This window comes from Pteropus medius, unplaced genomic scaffold, assembly GCF_902729225.1.
Source record: "Pteropus medius unplaced genomic scaffold, Ma_sr-lr_union100, whole genome shotgun sequence".
Lineage (NCBI taxonomy): Eukaryota > Metazoa > Chordata > Mammalia > Chiroptera > Pteropodidae > Pteropus > Pteropus medius.
In genome coordinates, this window is record NW_024350926.1 from 3,528,215 (window position 1) to 3,544,705 (window position 16,491).

At 34.7% G+C, this 16,491-nt stretch overlaps 1 protein-coding gene across 1 annotated transcript in view; it reads left to right on the plus strand.

The window, feature by feature from the left end:
- The window catches only part of CUNH8orf34 (chromosome unknown C8orf34 homolog), a 273,416-nt gene extending 257,238 nt beyond the window's left edge, over positions 1 to 16,178 (plus strand). The window contains 1 exon segment of the mRNA XM_039841814.1: positions 16,011 to 16,178. Within this exon segment, the coding sequence (XP_039697748.1) occupies positions 16,011 to 16,108 (98 nt within the window). The 3' untranslated portion in view covers positions 16,109 to 16,178.
- The last annotated feature ends 313 nt before the right edge of the window (positions 16,179 to 16,491 follow it).

A 16,491-nucleotide genomic window follows, 5' to 3' on the forward strand; every position in this document is an offset into this window, starting at 1 on the left:
TTTACTACAAATATATTAGTGAAGAAAGTACGAGATTCATCATTCCAACATTAATGCCTGTTTCTTGACTCAGCTTTCTGTAAATTATACCTAGGGAATTTTATGAGATTTTCTAATTTCTCCTGAGACAAAATTATCATGGCAGAAGGTTTCCAAATAATTCCAGGATCTCTGTAGCGATGCATATTTTTTATCACATTATTTTTAAATAACTTAGCTCAAATAAGTTTTATTAAAGAATGCCTTTGAAGGAAAAGGTGTCTTGAATAATTGCATGGGATGTTTTAAAAACTTTTATTATTAACAAGATAAGCAGAACCCTTAATTAAGAATATTTTTTCTTTACTCTGCTTCTAATATAAAAGTATAAATAACAAGTTTAAAAAATTACATCAGGGTATGCTTATTTTGATCTCTCAAATTATGGTCCAAAGTCACTATGTAACCTGAATCACAAATATTTGAATCTCCTGGGATAATTGTTTGATACTCATGTTTTTGGACTCCACTTTAGACTTGTTGAATCTGAATCTTTGTGCATGGGACTCTGAATTATGCATTCCTAACAGACTCCTCAGGTGTTCTTTGCTTATTCTAAGACTGAGAATTGCTGGAATGAAAAGTCAGTGAATCAGAGGGTGGTGGTTTCAGCACTGTCTCCACATTGTTGTTAGATCTTGGACCCCATTTCCCTAGGCTGCTTTTTGGATAGTGTTTGGATAGTGTTTTCAAGTTTCTCTGCTGTAAAGTGATGTTTAACTCACCTTTCTACAGTTCTTTAGAAGCAAGTCACTAATTCTAGACCACATTCAAGAAATATGTTGTTCCAATGACTTCTAGCTTCTATAGATCCTGATAAGAAGTCAGCTCCTAACATTACTGAGGAATCTTTGTAGATGATGTTATTTTTCTGCTTTCAAGATTCTTTCTTGGTCTTTGTCTTCCGATAAAGTGAGGCGTATGTAAGTCTGGATATCACTGAGTTTATCTTATTGAAGTTTCTTGAGCTTCTTGGGTATGTAGATTAATGTTTTCATTAAATGTGTGAGATTTTCAGCCATTATTTCTTCAAATATTCTTTCTGACCCTTTTTCTCTTGCCTCTCCTTTTGAGACTCTGAGTATGTAAATTTTGGTATTCGTGATGGTGTCCTATGAAGTCTCTGAGGAACTGTTAATTTTTCTTCATTTGTTTTCTGTTCCTCAGACTGGATTTCAATTGACCTATAGTAAGTTCTTTGAGTTTTTCTTATGCAGCTAATGTCTGCTGTTAAGATCTTCTAGTGAATTTTTCATTTTAACTCCAGAATTTCTATTTTGTTCTCCTTATGTTTTGTATATTTTACTGATCATCTCCATTTGGCTGAAGTTCATTCTCATATGTTCTTTTAATTTATTTGACATGATTTCATTTAGTTCTTTGACTATATTTATCATAGTTGATTAAAAATCTTTGTCTAGTAAGTCTATTATTTAAGCATCCTTGGGGAGAGTTTCTGTTCACTGCTTTTTTTTTCCTGTCGATGGACCGTACTTTCATGTATACTAGCATGTGTGATATGATGATTTATGAATCATGTCATTTATTTTTTTATTTGTTTAAAACTGGACATTTAATATAATATAATGTGACAAGTCTAGAAATTGGACGGCTACCCCGGATTTATTGTTGCTGCTGTTTGTTTAGTGATTTTTCTGAACTAATTCTGTAAAGACTATATTATTTATTGTGTGCAGCCACCGAAGTCTCTGCTCCATAGCTCAGTATCCAGCTACTGATTGGGTAGGGCATCAAAGCATGCCATGAATGCTCCAGCAGGTTACAGCTCTGCTTACATGGAGCCTTTAGGTCAGCCAGAGGTGACCCAGGGCCTTATCAGGTCTTTCCTGAGCAGTTGTATAGCTCTGCATCTGTGTGTGTGGCCTTCTAGGTCCCCAAGAGTATGTCAGAGCTTTTGAAAGCATCTATAAACATCTTATTCACCAGATTTTCTTTTTAATTTTTTTTTTTTTTTTTGGTAAGGCTCTTGTTTGCTCCAACTGGTATCACTGCCTGAGGCAGCTACTATGTAAAACTATTGCCCCTGAGTGTTTTTGACAGATTAATAGAGACAGGGTTTCTCACTGTGTGAGCTTTAATTCAGGTCTAACGAAAAAACATTCAGGTGAGGATTTTCCAGGCAGTTACCATTTGGTCAAACAGTGACAATGTTCTAGATATGGGACATTTGAGGGGAACTTGACCAGGTTCTTCCCCTCTGATAGATGCTAGGCTCCTGTTTCATAGCTACAGTTATTGTGAGGCAGCTGATTTTCAAGGCTCCTACAGAGCTGGAGAGAAGGGTGCTGATATTGAGTAATTTAAGCAACACATAGCTCACGGTTCTTATTGAGAGCCTGCTGCTTTTCTTTAATAAATGTTCTACGGATTGTTGCAAGTTTTGGGTTAATTTTCAGAGTTCTAAAAAAAGTTGATTTTGGATTTTTTCCAGAGTTCTCATTGCTCCTACAGAGGAGCAGATTCTTGGAGGTCTCCCATTCCAGAAGTGCATCTCCTCTCCTATTCCCTTTGATTTCATCAGCCTAGTTTTCTCTTTGGGGAGTGGCAGTATGATATCTTTGTAATGAACTGTAGAACCAGACAATATCTGCTTCTTTGAAAAGCTATCGAAAAGCAATTTTGTGGTAAAATAAGTTTGGGGAAATTCTGCATATAATTATGTATGAGAGACTCAAATTGTAAGACGTACCATAAATATAGCAACTTTTCAAGAGAAGCAAAGCTGCTCTATATTTTTAAATGGACAGATCAAGTGTAATCAGCATCCTGGCTTAAAATGGGGGGAAATATTATCCATTGTCCACTTGAAGAAATACTATACTGTGTTTTCTAAAGTATTTACGTACTAAAGTCACCGAGTAGTCCTATAGCAAGATCTGCTTGACTGTGGTTACCCCAGTTTTTTGTTTTGTTTTTATTTACTTATTTTTGAAGAATGCCTATTAACTCCTGTTTTTAAAATGGCTATAATTTGCAGAATGTCTGTTAACTACTGGAAGAACAGTGGGATTTTAGGAACTGCTAATCTATTCTAATCCTTTCAATACTAGTTCTTTCCAGTGTGAAGAGGAAATTGATGCACCAAGAGATTGTAGGCTCATTGATGTCACCAAGTTAGTAGCCAAGGGAGGAGTAGAATCTAGGTTTCTTGTATGGGCTCAGTGGCGTTCACCCCCATTGCTTCATCTTTCACTCATGACGTCCCTACAGTCCCCTTACTGGGGGGTGTCACAGTCTATGCCGTGACTCTTGAGAGCCAACGTGCTTGGGGTAGTAGTTTGACCACAGGATTTTCCTCTCTCCCCAGGATACGGCCAGGCTTTCTACATTGAGACAAATCTTTGTTCTCTTTAACCTACTGTCAGGGTATTTCTTTCCAGGTAGTCTCCCAGGATTTGTATTTGAGCAATGCTTGCGGCAGTGGTGATATACCATAGCTGATTATCTTGCCGGGTGCAAGATGAGGCCTATCAGATGAAAGGGCAGAAGGGTTACGCTGGGAAGTAGTGGACTGTGAAAAGCATAAACACCAAAATGAATTAATAGCCAGTTAGGTGAGGTAGGAGTCAAGGCTCTATGAGACTTGTAACTCTCAGATTTTAATGCTAACCTTTGCTAGTACTAGGGTTGTGGTCTCAGAACTAGGGACTGCATACCTCAAGAGATGAGTGAGCTGGGACTGAGATATTTTGTTCTTATTTAAAAGTCAACTGTTTTATCCCACACAACACATGTATTTGTAGAGAAGAGATATACACACACTGGACACAACCAAGAATAAAACAATAATAGTAATACAATAAAAATAGCACAAGGATAACTGGAAAGGCAAGATCTTTATGTAAAAAAGACAAATTTTTTGGCAAACTGTAGTTATTTTTGCAGACCAAAAGAAATCTCGACAGTTTTTAATCTCACTTTTCACATTCAATCCTCTATGAGTGTTCAGAAAATTCTAAAGCTTCTCCTAAGAAGTTCAGGACATCTGAACTCATACCAGGCAATAAATCTTCGAAATTAGGTATATCAGCATTTGCATGTTTGGTATCTGTTATCATCAAAATATTTAAGGATTGATCTTTAACCAATAAATAGAAAGGTAATTCAATAATTACTGTTAATTAGCTGTTAGAAGCAAAACATTCTAATATCAGATTGTAATTTTTCATTATAATACTAATTGTAGAGAATTATTTTGGTTATAAATATCTTTTTTCAGTTTCTAGAAGCCAAATTCCTCAATTATTCATGTGACATTCTTACTTTGAAATGTTTCCCCATGTCCGTGGTAAAAATCTGATATTATGAATGGTTCAATTGATTTCTAAGCTGCTAGAAAAAGTTTAAACGATAGCATTTAATAACATATAAACATAATCTCACCAAATAAACTGTTATAAACTGTAATGAAAAAATGTGTCAGGATGCTCAGCAATATAAGATCGCATGCCTCAAACTACCTGCTTTATTTATGAAAACTTCCTTGTCACATGCAATAGGAGTCAGAAATTTTATAACATGTATCAGAGAAGGCTATATGTGAGAAACAAGACAGCTGAACTGTTCTTTTGGAATGCAGAATTCTTTGGATCAGAGTATTATATGAAGTCAAATTCTTTAAAATTAAAAATAGGAGATATAAGTTCCAATTTTTTGTGATTGTAAAAAATCAAAGGTATAAACGAGTGGTATATGTTCTAATACCTTTGCTAAACACTTTCTCTTTGTCTTGGAATATTCTTATATTTGCTTTAAGTGTGGCCTAAAACTACAAAATAAAAGAATGAATACAAAATGAAGCAAAATCTAGTTAATTCTTAACCTTGATGGATTTAGCGTAGAGGGCAGCCTGAATTGGATGAGATACCTTTCACAAATGAGAAGAACGTATTGGCTGGCTGCAAGGGAAGCCTGTTTGTTTGTTCTCTATGAATTGTGTTGTGTTTATTTTCGGTTACCGCAAAAACTCGAACATGTTCCCATCAGCCAAATTGTTCCATGATTTCCCTGGGTTTTTTTTTTTTTTGCAATATTGACCTGCTTTACCTCACCAATTAAATGGATCTGGACATTTGTGTCCAAAAACACAAACTTAGTTAAGATTTTCCAATAACTTCCATATGCTCCCCAGGTCCAATTATCTCCTTAGAACAGTCATATTTATGGATCTAGACAAGTCAACATACTTATAATGAGAAGCTGCCATGTGTTGAGCTCTATGGCATGGGAGATGCAAAAAAAAAAAAAAGATATAATCTCTTTTCTCTAGTAAGTTACAGAGAAGTGCATAAGCGTATGTGGCACGAGGCATACTATTTCTCAAGCAGTAAATAGAATGTTAAGGAAACCAAAGGAGAGAAATATCACATGGATCGGACAGTAAGAACATGGGACTAGAGAGATCTTCATGAAGAAAGTAGTGTCTGAACTGAGAGATGGGTAGAATTTTGAAGGGCAGGGTTGGACAAGAAAGTCTTATAGCAAGAATAACAGCTTGGGCAAGGACACAAAGACAGGAAGAGCATTGGTTTTGTTCAGTGGCCTAAGGAACATAGCAGTTAATACTGTTTGGAGAAGACACTGGTTACTTTCAGGAAATTAGAGAGAAATAAGTCTAGAAAGGTATGTCATGAAAAAAACAGAGGGTCCAAATTTTAAAGATAAGAAATGTGAATTGATAAAGTAGACAGTGGGGAAATCTTTACATAGAGAGGAACTCTGAGAAGAATCTTCATATCCATAGCTTTGGGGAACACTGACTCAAAAGGTAAGGAGGCCCAGGTGTTTGGCCATTTACATATTTCTTAACGTGATGAAAAGAAATCAAGTTTTAAAACTACCTATGTACTAATCATTTCAAACAGATCATCTCCCTATGACAAGTCATATAAAAAAGGCCAATAAAATAAATAGTTTTTATAAAACTATCTTCTTCACTAGGCAAAGAAGATAAACATGGACCAGTAATGCGACCTAACTTATAGGAGGAGAATAACTTACTGTGAAAGCACTTCTTAAAATTTTCTTGTTATTGGGTGTGATTATAAATCTATCAATTAAATAACAGTAAATATACTCAACTCTAGTTTATTTCATTCTATAAAACATAGTCAGTTTTAGAGTAAGCTCTTACCTAAAGAAGTCTCAAAGCACATGATTTATATATATTTGATATTAACCCCTTATCAGAAATATAATTTGCAAATATCTCCCAGTCTATACGTTGCCTTTTCATTGTGTCGATTGATTCCTTTGCTATGCAGAAGCTTTTTAATTTTGATGTACTGTTTATTTTTGCTTCCGTTGCCTGAGCTTTTGATATCATGTCCAAAAAATCATTGCCAAGACCAATGTCAAGGAGCGTTTTTTTATTTTTCCTTTAAGAGATTTATAATTTTAGGTCTTACATTTAAGTCTTTAGAAACATTTTGAGTTGATTTTTGTGTCTGCAGTGAGGTAGGGGTCCAGTTTCATTCATTTGCATGTGGACACTCAGTTTTCCCAGCACCATTTATTGAACAGACTATGTGTTCCCCATTGTGCAGTCTTAGTGCCCTGGTAGAAAATTAGTTGATCGTATATGCTTGGGTTTATTTCTGGGCTCTCTATTCTGTTGCACTGGTCCACGTGTCTATTTTTATACCATTACTATACTATTTCGATTACTATAGCTTTGTAAGATAATTTTGGAAGTATGATGCTTTTAATCCTGTTCTTAAGATTACTTGGCTCTTTAGAGTCTTTGGTGGTTGCATAAGAATTTTAAAATTGTTTTCTCTTTCTGTGAAAAATACCATTAAAAATTTTGTTAATGGTATTTTTAAGGGACTGTGTTGAATCATATCGCTTTATCTGGATGGACATTTTTGCAATAATAATTATTCTACTATGAATATGGGATTTCTTTCCATTTATTTGTGTCTTCAGTTTCTTTCATCAATGTGTTATAGTTTTCAGTCTACAGATCTTTCACGCTCTTTATTAAATTTATTCCTAAATATGTTTTCTTTTTGATGCGATTGGTAATGGGATCTTTTTTTTATTTCTTTTTTTGATAGAGCATTGTTAGTGTAAAGAAATGCAACTAATTTTTGTATGGTACTTTTGTATACTGCAGCTTTACCGAATTTGATTATTCTAACGTGTTTACGTGTGTGTATCTAGATGTTAAGGTTTTCGCGTCATTTGCAGTGATAATTTGACTTCTTCCTTTCTGATTTGGATGACTTTTATTTTTTCTTCTTGTCCGGTAGCTCTTGCCAGTACTTCCAATACTATGTAGTAGTGGGGGAGGGCATCCTTGCTTTGTACTAGATCATAAAGAAAAAGCTTTCAGTTTTTTCCACTGATTACTATGTTACCTGTGGGATTTTTATAAATAGCCCTTATTGTGGTGAGGAAATTTCCTTTCATACCTATTTTATTGAGAGTTTTGATTAAACCATATATCTGATAAATATTAAATATATAAGAAACTGATACAACTCAATAGCAAAAAAAAAAAAAAAAAACAACCAAAACAAATAACCTGATTTTAAAATGGGCAAAGACCTTAATAGACATTTTTCAAGGACATTCAGATGGCCAACAAGTACACGAAAAAGTACCCAGCATCATTAATAGTCAGGGAAAAGCAATCAAAACCATAATGAAATATCATATCAGACCTCTTAGGAGTGAGGTGATTATCAAAAAGATGAAAGATAACCAGTGTTGGCAAGGATGTGGGAGAAAAAAGAACACTTAAATGTTATTGCTGGGAATGTACATTGGTACAGCCATTATGGAAAATATAACGTAGGAATGTTTTTCAAAAAACTAAAAATAAAACTACCACATGATCCAGTAATCCCTCTTCTGGGTATATACCTGAAGGATATGAAATCAGTACCTCAAAGAGATGTCTGTGCTCCCATGTTCATTGGAGCAGTTTTCACAATCGCCAAAATATAGAAGCAACTTAAATGTCTGTCAGCAGATGAATGGATAAAGAAATTGTGAGATACTTATTATATATATAATGAAACATTAACCAGGTTTTAAAAAGAAGGAGATCTGGCCATTTGCAACAACATGGGTTATTAGAGGACATTATACTAAGTGAAATTAGCCAGATACAGGAAGGAAAAAAGCTGCATGATTTCACTTACATGCGGAATCTAAACAAGTCAAATATATAGCAGCAGAGCAGAACTCTGGTTACTAGGGCAGGAAGGTGGGGGGAATGGTTAGATATTTGTCAAAGGCTGAATAGTTGTGTAGGATGAAAAAGTCTAGACACCAAATGAATAGCATCATGACTATGGTTAATTTTAGCTATTACGTTCTGGAAATTTGCCGAGAGAATAGATTTCAGGTGCTCTCACCACACACGCACGCGCGCGCGCGCGCACACACACACACACACAAGATATTATAAGGAGATATGTTAATTAGCTTGACCGTAGTAGTCATTTCATTATATATGTGTATATCAAATCATCATGTTCTACATTTTAAGTACATGTAATTTATATTTAAAAATAAAATAAAGTATACATGACCATTTTCTATAAAGAGGTTGTGAATTTTGTGTGGGTAACTGCCTTCTCACAGTGTGGGCAGGCTCACAGACTTGTAATTTCAGAGAAGGGAAATATCTTGAATGTCATTAATTTTATAAGTATGGAAACTGAAGCCCAAAGGGGTGACAGTGACCTTCACAGCTCTTCAGCTGTTTAGTTGATCAAAGGTGAGGAGCAAAGAAAATTTCTACAGAAGTTAGCACCTTCTGCTTTTCTTCTCTGACTGGCTTCATTTTTGTACAGCGTTCATGTTGTAGACCCAAAAGAAAGAAGTCAGATTGGGCATCTTTGGCCAAAAAATAAATGTCTATCTAGAGAAGGACTATCAGGGCAGTTTACTGGCCATGAGACAGTGTTTGCACTCTTCTCGTTTAGATATTCTTCTTGATTTTAGGTATAACTCTCGAAAAACACTATGCTGTTTTGAAATGGCTTACTGCTTTTGTTAAAAGCCTGTCTTTGCACTCAACTTCATATCTAAGTCTGTGTTTTCAGAGGACACTAAGTGATTGTTTATCCCTATGTAATAATATTTAAAGCCAAGAGACTATGAGCTAGTAGCCCATGGGCTGGATCTACCTGTAGACATGCTTTTGTTTGGCTAGGACAATATTTTAACATAAAAAAGAAACTTAAGCTAATGTTTAAAAATTAGAGGATATCTAGTGAAAAAAATGCAGATATTCATCTCTTTGAAAAACAAAAGCTATGCTCATGCTAGACTTGTTTCCTAGCAACAGCTACCTTAAGGTGAGTAGCGGTCGATGACAAACATCTCCTCCCGTACCATAGTCCTCACTACTTCCTGAGGTGTCCTACCAGCTTGTTTTACTTATCTATGTTCTAGTTCTGCCCTGGTGAGAATGTAAGGTAGCTATCTCTGCTCCCTGGTAGGATCAGGGACTTCCTTGTTAGCCAAAATGATCTCCCTTGGCTGCTCAAGGTTTTTCTGTTCGCATTGTCATACTGTCTAAAATGTTACCAGCTCCTGAATCCTTTCTGATTTCCAGCCATCTCTTTCACAGACATGTTCTATAGTGTTAATAAGATAAAATCTACCAAATTTTACATTTGGAGCTTAATGTAAATTGGTTTTGTCTAATGACATTTACTTAATACTCAACTCAATCTATCTACTGAAAAAAAAATAATAATAAAACAAAAATTATATATATCACTACTTGAAAAAGTTCTTTTATTATTTTGGTGATTTCCACCCCACCCCCCCAATTTTTTTTTTCATGTACATTCTCTCATACAGGCATGCACACACACACATAACACACCTGAACTCATCTGTACAATTATCTACATAATAATATATGATGATATACATCCTATGTACAGTTTTGTAAAATGAGTTTCACATTACATTGAAAATATTTTCCACATTGTCAAATATTTATGATATATAATATTTATAATATGTTTTAAAAAATAAATGCATAGTATTTCATTATCCGAATGTACCAAAATTTATGTAATTATTTTTCCACAGTTGAATATATAATTATCTAAGTTTTAAAATCATTTAAAATAATACTATGAGGAATATCTTTGATTATTAATCTTTACAGATATTCATGATGCATATTTTTAAAGTTTATTAGACGAATTGCCAAATTTCAACCCAGTTTTAAAATTCTATATGGAATTAAAGGATAATTTTAGTTTTAATATAGTGATTGAGGAAAGTAGTAGTATATTTCTTAAAAGATGTTTCTAAAATTCTTGTGTCTGATTTGATTCATAAAAGCATATTATTTAGTGCTTACATATTAAATCTCTAGTTAAGATACTATGAAAAGTACAGAATAAGTAAGATCTGGTCTCTGTTCTCAAGAACATTTTGATTAAGGGAAAAAGATGAACATGTATGAAATAGCTGCAAAGTTTTGAAGATGGAAAATTTGGTTCTTAATTGTGAAGTTTCAATACATAGAGTTTTAAATGAGAAAATGCTTTAACAAAACTGAAGGAATTTGGTCAATTTTTAGTGGACTCAAATATGTTTTTTTAGATTACAATTATTTCTGAACTAGATTCAGCATCACTGGAGATACACTGAAGATCTTATTGGTGGTTTTCAAAAAACCATTTGCTGTATGACAGATTAAACCTTTCATGAAGTACCAGAACAAAATTCTCTATAGAAATTTTTTAATACATATTCATAAACATAAAAACCCTATTGTAAACTATTTGAAAATAAGGAACATTTTCAACATTTTAAAATTGTGAAATGAAATATAATACACGTGCAGAAAATTACAAAAAAATATATGTTTAATTAAGTTAAAAAATGGCAAAGTAAAATACCCATTAACCATTATGAAAGTTTAAGAAAAAGCCAGCCCTCAAAACTACTTTCTTATGTAATCACTCATCGCCATTGGCAAAAAGATAGGCATTATCTTATAGGTATTTCTTTCTTTGCTTTTCTGTGTACTTAACTACATATTAATGTATTTTAAATACTAAGGTTTAGAATATCTTGGTTATGGTGAGAATTTTGGTCTCCTTCCTGATCTACAAAGGAAAGATTTCAGTAATGTACCCATTAAGTGTGATATTTGCAGAGCTTTTTTTTTTTTTTGTATTTAAAGTTTTGTATATACACTAAGAGATGATGAGAGAGGGAGAAAGAGAGGGAGGGAAGACAGGAGGGAGGGAGGAAAAGAAAGAAAAAATATGTTGTACAAGGTGGTTCCCTGCCTCACTGATTTTTAGCTTTTATTCTTTTCTGATAATATGGATTATTGAAGGTTTAAATGTTTTCTCTAAGTCTAGTTTTATTTTCATCTTATATTCATTAGGATCAAAAAACAAGCTCTGTATGGATAGTTAAAATCATTTGAAATATGTTGAGACTTACTTAAATGACCCAGTGTAAAGCCAGTTTTGAACAAATATTTAGAAGTACCCAGTGCTTGAAAAAAATGAGTAATGTATATTTTATGGTGTTGAGTGGTTTTCTTGATGTGTTCATTCAGTAAAGTTGTTTACTTATGTTGTTCAGATCTGCCATGTCCTTCCTAAATTATTATTATTATTATTATTATTATTATTATTTGGTGTTCATCATCTAATTCTGTGTGTCTGTTTCTATTCTCTGTTGTTTTTCTTGGCTTTTGATCACATGGTCTTGTCACCACATATGTCTGCTTATTTTTGATTAACTGTTGAAAGTGTATATGAAAAATTACAGAGATAATTTGAGGCCTAGGATGATGTTAACTTCTTCCAGAGATTTTACTTTGTTTCTGAAAGAGATATTGGGGTACTAGCAATCCTAGGTTATTTGAAATTCAACAAGATTTTGAAAAGATTTTAAGTGGTCTTCATTCATTGAGAGGGCTGGCATATTTACATTTTGGGTTAGTCCTCTTATACAGCGTGGCCCTTCAGAATAGCAACCCCAAACCTAGGGACTTAATTTGGGTCACCCTCCCCAATAACGATGGAGCTCCAATTCTTGTCCTGTCAGCCTAGGAGTCTTTTGCAATCCTTCTTCAGATTGTCAGCCTCTGAGGATTTTCTTCTGTAACTGGTAGGTACCTTTAGAGAAAACATGTTCCCAAATTTTATGCTCATTTCTGTTTATTTTCTTATTCTCCTGTATATTGGCCACTTAATATTTTATTGTTTTGAAAGGTGTCTGATGTTTTGACATAGGCTTTTAAAAATATTTTGTCCAACTATTGTACATGCTTTTAGTGAGATGCCTTATCTGAATAATTTACCCAACTATTACTAGATTATAAATCTCTCACTTCAATATATTTCAACAGATTTGGGCAGAATCAGCACACTTTCAGATTATTGCATTTTTTTTTTTTTTTAGTAGAGTAAGAAAAGATTTACTTTTTCGTCACTTTAATTTGTGCCAAACATAGTGTCAGACACATAGTATGTGCTTGGTAAATATTGGTTAATTCTAAGTCCTTCCTTTTAGGCTTAGCAATACAACATAAAAATGGTTTCTATTGATGCAAAAAAGTTAACAAAAATATTTAGTTTTAATCTATCCCGCGAGGACTTCTGTCTCTCACTTCTTATTAGGCTTGCATTTCCCTTTGCCAGTGTTATTAATGATGCTGTGTTCTAACTCCCGCGAGGAGTTCCCAGACTCGTGTTAGGTTCTCACGCAGATTACTAATGGACTCACTTTTTCATTGTGGGCATACACGTGTCATTTAATTATGCCGGTGTGAGGCCAGTTGTCTTTTTCTAGAAGCTGTGAAAACCTGAGACTCAAGAGACTCATCTGAGTCCCTGCTTCAGGCTGGTAAATTGCGGAGAAAGGGCTCCCACTCAGGTGCACCCGTGGGTGCTCAGTCTTCAGATTTTAACCCTCGGAGATGCATTCACTATCTGGGAACGAAAAGAATGCCCTGCTCCGAGGTGCTCTGCCAAACGCTGACTGACTTTTCCTTCTGCCTTTTACGTACCAACCGGGAATGATTTATCTTTCCATTTGTGAAGTCATTGTGTTTTAGTTCTTAACTATTCTATGGTTTTTGCATTCAGCTTGCTGCCTCTAATATGCCTTGGCACTTCAGATGAAAAGAGGATTATATAGTCCTTATTTGGCACAAAAAGAGTGGTGTCTCCCTTGAGCAGGCTCGTGGGGGGTTATCGCCATCTTATGAAACGCTCTTATGTGTGTCTACTAACTGGGGAACCTGCAGCCATGCCACATCGATCCCAGCCTGCTGTGTTGTTTCATTCTCCTTTTCCCTCCTCCTTTAGACTTAAGTACTTACTTTTCTCAAACTAGGTGGGGAAAAAAAATCAATGTTTTAAGCACAGAACTTCAAAAATGTGGCATAATAAACCATTCTCATTGAGAGAGTTAGCATATATCCTAATTGATATTAACAATAAATTGGGAAATTTATCCCATAGCCTAATATAAAACAGAGCTACAGAGTCGATTCGGAAGGGGATATATTTAGAATTATAGCATTCCCTTTTTTCCTTAAAGCCTATTATGAGTAATTGACATTTTAAGGTTACGTAGAAACACATGCATGTCTAAAAAGAGGAGGAAATGGAAGATGAATGACATTTATTACATTTTTGTAGTATCTCCTTTTATTGCCATGACAGCTTAATGTGTGGGTGATATTACTCTGATTCTACAGTATCACATTCATTAAATATCCTTTTCCAAGGATACACAATTAATAAGTGCAGTTTACATTCTCACTTAATCCAAGGTCATATATTCTCTTCTGATATGTCATTCCCTCTCTAGAAGCTAAAAAAGGAGGGAGGAGGAAAGAATGTGTGTGTAGATAGTATCAAGAGAGGAATTATTTCACTGAGCACTGAGTTTGTATCGTAAAGAAAACACTATAAAACATGAAAATAAGGAAAAGTGACAGATAAAGAAACATGCAGTAATATATTTGGGTAGGAAATCTGCTTTTAATATAAACTTCAACTTGATTTAGTTATATTTACACTGTGCTCCAAATTATTATCTACAGGCAAAGTCATCCAGAAAATTAAGGGAGGCATAAATGATAAACATAAAAATTAAAATTTTGACAGAATAAAATAAATAACATTTAGTAATTACATTAAATATGTTTTCAATCTGAGAGTAAACTATTTAAATAGAACAACTGTTCAAAACCTGCTGCCAGATTTCTTCAGAATGACTTGTTTTGAAATGTTGACTAAATACCCCAGAACTCTATATCAGCTTTAGAATAATTAAGCATTCTCTGACCTAAAACAGCTTTACTTGATATTCTTAAACATAAGTGCCATATGACTTTATCCTTCATATTAGGACACAAAGGATTACCCATTAGTTGACATTTAAAATAATTTTCAAGAAGTTTTTACTCATTATAAAGGCTTTGTAATTTATAAATTACTTCCACATATTTGATTCTCAAAATTAACCTATTAGGGAAAATTTAGTCTTAATATTCCTGTTTTACATTGTAAGTGTTCAACACACTTATTTAATAAATATTTATACATTCCCTATTTATTTATTTAATATACACTGAATGAAATGAATGAATGAATGAACTTAATTCAAAAAGGTGAAGTGACTTTTGAAGATCACTTGAGAAATGGCCACACCTCAATCTCCATCTTCTGATTATTCAGGGAGGCTGTTATTAGAAACATGGGAACTGTGTGCGATAAATGATTTGTTGATACACGCAACCAAATGTGATATGTTCAGTGATGTTTCTTATGTTCGCTGTGTCGTCCCTCTGCGGTAATGACAGTTCAGTTAGAGTCGCAGTGAACTTGGTGCTCTAATGCAGCATTTACCTCCATCCCTACACATGCACATGGTACGTTGCCTCAGTGATTTGTGTCGCTGTTTTTCACTGAATCAACCTGTACCTGTAGCATTCGAGAAGAGAGTTCTAATCTATGAATAAATCACCTTTATTTCTAGATTTTATGGCTACTCTCTTGGTTGTTTGTTCTCTCCCCTGCAAAAACTGCTTCATTTTTTACATCCCACAAGTTTGGGAAATAACAAGCTACTCCCGGCCTCCCTGCTTATTTTCCCAGCTCACAGAGGGAAGCCGTGCGTGTAAGGCAGGGTACCTGTCAGCTGCCACACGAGAACAACATGATGCCGAAGTTCAGTCGAGAAACTTGAGATCACTTTATCCTGTCTTTTATCCCTGTTATCCTTGGCCACTCCGCCTTGCCCTGCTGCCCCTATCAAAATAAAATCTTCTCATGTATTTGTCTTCTTAGCCACTGTTGATGTATTTTCCAGATCTTTCCTCTGTGCCCTGTGGAACTGGAATTTGTTTTGCAAACTGGTTGTCTTCCACTGCTATTGAAAGAACACTCTCCATGCCTTTTTTTTTTCTGCCTTATTTGAAATGGATTATTCTGTTAGCCTTTACCAGGGGAAGTTGCTCCTTCTTGTAAATCTCATAATAACTATGCGATGATGGCATTAGATTGCAAATATTATAGTATCGCAATACAGTGACATGTATATAACCAATCCTGAAAAGGCTGTGTTGGGGTAACAGTCTGTAGGCCATTACTTTCCTGCCTAACCCATGCCGAACATGAGAATTATGGCTGTGATTTAGACAGGATCTTCCTGCAGCCCACATATGTATTCATAACATTCTCTAGAGGGGCATTTTGCCTTAGATTTTATTTAAAAGTCAACAAAAGATTAAAGTGAAAATGACTGAATTTTGAAATGAGAGTGTACTCACTATTAAATAACTAACATAAGCAACTGAAGCTCACTATATATTGTTAATGGAGTTTTGGCATTAATTTCGATTAACCTTCACTAGCAGTTGACTAAGTCACTAGGGAATCGTGTTTAACAGTTTCCTTCCTGGTCCAGCATATTATCTCTTTTTCTTTCAGGTTCTGCTCATCTTCTTCTTTGTGTTCCGTGCTCTTCTTGTCCTACTCTGGTCTACTCTGGTATGTTCGCTCAGGCACTTAATCTCTGTGTCAGGTGACAAATAGACAATCATATCTTTACATCTGCAGAATACTGTCTGGTTGGTTAAAAACTAAAATGTCTCAAAAAGCCTATGCACCCCCATGTTTATCGCAGCATTATTTACAGTAGCCAAGATATGGAAATTACCTAAGTGTCCATCGGTGGATGAATGGATAAAGAAATGTGATACATACATACACACGCACACGCACACACACAATGATATATTATTCAGCCATAAAGAAAAAAAGAAAGAAATCCTGCCATATGCAACAACATGGATGAACCTCGAGAGCATTATGCTAAATCAAGTAAGTCAGACAAAGACAAATGCCACGTGATCTCACTTATATGTGGAATCTGAAAAGAGAAGAGAGCAGAGAACAGACTAGTGGATGC